General features: G+C 43.5%; 2 protein-coding genes across 2 annotated transcripts; one reads left to right on the top strand and one right to left on the bottom strand.

The window, feature by feature from the left end:
- The first annotated feature begins 76 nt into the window (after positions 1 to 76).
- On the top strand, positions 77 to 1,013 carry LOC103779403 (ATP-dependent RNA helicase DDX55-like). Its single transcript, XM_008947033.1, has 2 exons — positions 77 to 369; positions 775 to 1,013. Exons 1-2 carry the CDS (start codon positions 121 to 123, stop codon positions 940 to 942), a joined length of 417 nt encoding a protein of 138 aa, XP_008945281.1. The 5' UTR covers positions 77 to 120; the 3' UTR covers positions 943 to 1,013.
- Positions 1,014 to 1,359: 346 nt separating this feature from the next.
- Positions 1,360 to 5,287, bottom strand: EIF2B1 (eukaryotic translation initiation factor 2B, subunit 1 alpha, 26kDa; the record flags this gene model as incomplete). The annotated part of the gene is made up of 7 exons (XM_008947022.1): positions 1,360 to 1,628; positions 2,056 to 2,181; positions 2,379 to 2,454; positions 3,463 to 3,531; positions 4,106 to 4,218; positions 4,681 to 4,797; positions 5,102 to 5,287. Coding segments are annotated over 7 exons (843 nt in total), but the record flags the coding sequence as incomplete, so codon positions are not given.
- Between the last annotated feature and the right edge of the window lie 8 nt (positions 5,288 to 5,295).

Here is a 5,295-nt window from a genome sequence, read left to right as displayed (position 1 = left end):
TTTTTTCTGTGACTTGCTAAGTTAAATTAACCTTTTACCCAGCAGGAAACTGACTTTAAAATCTTTATTTTAACAGATCTGGATTTTGCTAGTCTTGCCAAAGGTTTTGCATTGTTAAAAATGCCAAAGATGCCTGAACTAAGAGGAAAAAGTTTTCCGGACTTTACTCCAGTCACCGTTAATACAGACTCCATTTCATTTAAGGATAAAAACAGAGAAAAACAGAGACAAAAGCAATTAGAACAACAAAGAAAAGAAAGAGAGGAAAATGGAGGGAAAAAGAAATTTATAAAGAACAAGGCCTGGTCAAAGCAGAAAGCCAAGAGGGAGAAGAAGAAGAAAGTTACAGCTAAAAGGAGGCGTGAGGAGGTAAATTGTGGCTGTTCTCTTACACTGGAACAGAGGTGCACACTTGCAAATGGCAGAGCCATGGGACTGATTGTAAAGGAACTTCCTGGGTCCTTAAAAAAATTTAGAGCAGCTTTTTTAAAGCCAAACACTAAAAGAACTTCTCAGCACTCTGATACTGGTCAGTCATGCTGCCAGCACAGGCAGCAGAGATTTTATTTCCTGGAGGTCCAGCAGTATGGCAGGATGGTGGGCAGTACTTGGGACAGATTTATTTATTTTTATTTTAGTTTCCTAGGTAGAAATGGAATATTTTTTCCTGTTGGATACTCCTGGCAAAATCTGAGTTGTAAACTTGTGTTCAGCTGTATAGAAGGAAAACTTTTTGGTGTTGTGTTTGATTTGTTGTTTTTTGATTGCCACCAGGGCTCCGATATTGAAGACGAGGATATGGAAGAGCTGCTGAATGACACCAGACTCTTGAAGAAATTAAAAAAAGGAAAAATTAGTGAAGAAGAGTTTGAGAAGAGACTAACAGGCAGCCAGAACAGACTCAAAACAGAAACTGTTGCTGACTTAGAGTCTGAAGGTTGACAGTTACTCTAACCATGCTTTAATCTTAAAATACTGCCTATTTCAATAAAACTGTTATCTTCATAACAAAATAATGATGCAGAGAACAGAATTTATTTCCTTTCCTAATCAAGATAGGTGGTGTCCATAGAGGGATGCAGGCAAGCCTGTGGTGAGGAACCAAGCTGCAGGGTTCCATTGCCAGCCTTGGGCCTGCTCTCATCTTGTTTTCTTCAGGTATGTGCCACAGACCAGTAACAGTGTAGCTCTGAATGAGTTTGAATACACTGTAAGGTACTTTATTTTACAATATCAAAATACTCCACCCATCTTTAAAATAATTTATTTTAGGTCTTTAGAAGCTGTAGTAACTTGTGAGTTTTTTGAACAGTGGTCCACCCACGTGTAACGTTTTGCTTTAAAACCTCAAGAAGGCAAATAATTACATGAATCCTTACAACATGGTCTCCTTATCATGTCCATATCATCTTCCAAGTTCTTCAGACTGTGCCAGCCCCTGCAGATGACAGACCCTGCCCCCGAGTCCCCTGTTACAGGTAGAGTTTAATGAGCTCATCGCTGACGGCGGATGGAGTTAAGACACCGAGGTCTGTGAACAGCAACGTGATCAGCGATGGCAGCGTGTAGTCAATCCAGGGGTGCTCTTCTGTGAGGTTCTGACTTGTTTTCAGGGTGTCTGCTTTGTACTAGGAGGAAATGGAGACATCACTAACTGCACAACTGCAAATTAGAGACCCTTTTGGGCAAGGGTGGCTCCATAGTGGCAAGCAGATGGTTGTGGTAAAACTGAAGGAAGGAAGTCCCTTCAAAACAGAGCACAGGCTGGTGCCACCTTGGTCTCAGCTGCTTTATCTTGTGTGTAAAATACAATTTGTAGTTCTGAAGTGCACTGTTTTAACTGTTTCTTGCCCTCATGTGCTCCTGTGCCCCAAAGGAACCACTTTAAGCATGAAATGTCTGTATTAGTGTGGCTGGATTGCCTATAACTGTAACATAGAACAACTCTTGACAACTCTAACAGAGCAAGATAATGAAGATGTGCTTAGACAAAAATTTTTCAGAGACATGTAACTCTGCACCTTACTGTAAAAGAAGTAATTGAATTTCTCTTACCTTAAACTTATCTGGAACGTCCCGCTGATTTAGAGGGAAAAGTCTTACAAACTTGAAACTTTCTGCTACCACATAAAATGGCTTATTCTGAGCTTTGGCACACACAGCAATTTGATTAGTGCCAATCTGTGGAGACAGATGGAAAACAACATTCAGGCTCAGAGCTAGCGTGACATAATATTGCCCAGATTCCAACAATAAATAGAAATTTACTGGGTAACATCCAAATAGAAAAGATTTTTCAGAAAGCCTTGAATTTTTCAAAGAAACTAAGCTTTAAAAGTCTAGAGGTGACAGAATGTAGTAAACTCACTACTTATTACCTTGTTAATAATGCCTCCGCTTTCAACTACACCTTCAGCACCAACTAGCACCAGGTCCACTTTCTCCATAATGTAGCTGTTCAAAGGGGGAAAAAAATCCATGTCTTACTGAGTAATATGACACATAACTCGCTGAACAGAACAGAAATTAGTGATTCAAACAGTCTTTCACTTTTCTGAGCTAGTTATGGACTATGTAAGTAACTATGTAAGTCCACATGCTATTACACATCCCTGGAGTGAGCCTTCATCTGCTTCCCTGGCAGGGGTATTGAGTAGCTGCATCTTCTCCAGCCCTGGCTGACCTCAGCCATTGTATAAATGCTGGGAGAAGCTGGAATTGGACTAGGAATGGTCCTGGGTTACAGGAAGATGGGTGTCTGTGGTAGGATACTAACTACACAGTGAAGCGTAACCCCATCGTGGTGACCTTGGCCAGACACACAGGATGCTCCTGTCCACTTCCCCTTGCTTTACATCACTGTTTTAATTGAAAATACAGGTCTAAAAAGAAAACCACCAACTATGTGACTCAATAGACGTAAGGTGTTAAACAGAACATGCAGAGCTGTCCACTGGAGCCCCTCTCTTCCCTCCAGAGAGGTGCCTTGCAGACCATGGCACCAGGCCGGTGCCCGTTCTCCTGGACAGGCTCTGGGGCACTGGGCACTTTGGCAAGAACCCAGGTTCAGGTGCAGTGCAGTTCTTTCTTTTCTCATGTTTTGGACTTACACTAAGCAATGGGTAATTTAGCAAATAGTGTAAGAAACCCCAAAATGATAACATGGATGCAAATGAGGAAAAAGCCTTTTTGCATAGCCCCTCAGTTTTTTTTACAGCTATCCCCAAGTTTTACACTTTGTTCTGACTCTTTTTCTCATTCAAACACACAAACATCACACACTTTTGCAGCAGGCATTCTCTCCTCATTATGCACCTACACTTGTGACTTGTTTTGCTTGTTTGATGACTATGACTAAGTAACAACCTCTACAGCTTGAACAAGCTTCTGGGAAACTTGCATAGAACAAAATGAAAATTAAATTGTGAAGAACACTTATGAAGCTTTAACGATCAGACTTACCCAACAGCAGCATCCAGAATCACAGTCACAGGAATGTTCAGCTTCCTCAGGGCTTTTGCCATTTTTTGCCTATTAAAAAAAAACAAACAACAAATAAACATATTTGAGGCTTAAAATACTTTTCTTTCAAGACAATGCTAGAAAAATACTGTCTGGAAGACTGAAACTCATCACTGCCCCTTGCCTGTAGTTTTGGTTTATGATGTACCCTCCAACAGAAAATAAGTTTTTGTGTAGAAATGGAAGCACAACACAACAAACCCAACAAAAGTAGCTTTTTATCAGTCAGGAACTGCAGCTACAGAAAGATGAGTCAGTGAACTCCTGCAAAGATGCCAGACTACCTAAACTGTCTCAGATTGTCCATCAACAAAGAGGGTGTAAGAAACAAGCAATAAAGCATGGGGTGCACTGCTAGAAGTTATTTCTGTGGCTAGAAATTGTTTCAGTAATTAGAATATTTACTATGTGAAATTACTTGCCAGTATTTTTTTTCCACTTGCTCAGAACAATGTGATACTGTCAGTGATGGTTACTGTTTAAAATGCTGCAAACAAGCCCAACGGCTTTTCTTAAGGTATGGCAGCTTTGATGCTAGTGTACCCTGTTAGCCAAGATAAAACACAAGTTAATGAGTACTTGCCCTGCTTGATCTGGCTGTGACTCAGTAATATAAACGCTGAATCTCTTCTTTGACTCAATAGCTGCTTCTAACACTCTGAGCACCACTCTGGAGTAGGCATGTGTCAATATTCGCTGTCAAAAGAAAGAAAAATAATCAGACATAATCTTTTCTTGAGCTCTGGGAAACCTTTACTTTTGTTAATGGTGTCACAGCTTTTTTTCCACACAACTGTCCATCAGCATTAAATAATAACGTACATCACTTGTGTTCTACAAGCCACAGGAGAGCAGACCACCCTGTGAGCTGGGCTTTGTGGCCAGATGCAGCCAAGAGGTGATGATGTAGTATTTAAAATGGAAACTTGAAGCTGTGACTCCTCAGTACCTCTTAGAAGCAGACCACAAGTTAAAGTGGGATTGCATGGACACTGAAGGGGGGATAGAGGAGACATAAAAAAACTGAAGTAATGGGTGGTATCCCACCTATGTACTTGCAGAAGCCACCATCAGACAATGCTGTTTCTAAAGCTAACAAACATCACTCCCAGTCCCTTCTGCTCTTCTGTTACTGTGACCCTGCCTCAGCCTACTTACAGCACCATCTCTGATGAAAGGATGACACAGCTTAGCAATTTTGTTCCTCGAGAGAGAGACTTTCCTCAGGAAGATCTCCCCACGCTCAATCATGATTTCTTTGCACTTGGAGTAGTCCTGGAAAACACAGTGATGTCAGGCACAAGGCTGGATGGTCATGGAATCCCAGCCCAGTGGGGGTTGGAGGGGACAGCTGGAGATCATCCTGTCCAACCCTCCTGCCTCAGCAGGGTCACCCAGAGCAGGCTGCCCAGGATGGCACCCAGGCAGGTTTGATATCACTGCAGAGAAGAGGACCCCACAACCTCCCTGGGCAGCCTGCTCCAGGCTCGGGCACCCTCATAGGAAGTTTTTCCTCACGTTGAGATGGAGGCGGTTCCCTCAGCGGGCAGCGCGCCGGGCAGGGGCCGGCCGCCCTTACCGAGTACTCCAGGGAGGTGAGGCTGATGAAGCGCAGGAAGAGCTCCCCGGCCGAGGAGACGGCCACCGAGGAGTCCCCCCGACACAGGGTGTCGATGGCGGCCCGCAGGCTGCTCCGCAGGCCCTGGATGGTCTCCCCTGCGGGGAGAGGCGCGGTCAGGGCCCCGCCGGCACGCCCACGGGAGGGGGTCCCGG

This window comes from Merops nubicus, unplaced genomic scaffold (assembly GCF_000691845.1).
Source record: "Merops nubicus isolate BGI_N331 unplaced genomic scaffold, ASM69184v1 scaffold25700, whole genome shotgun sequence".
Lineage (NCBI taxonomy): Eukaryota > Metazoa > Chordata > Aves > Coraciiformes > Meropidae > Merops > Merops nubicus.
The sequence above is the reverse complement of the archived record's forward strand: the minus strand, read 5'-3'. Positions and strand labels throughout refer to the sequence as shown.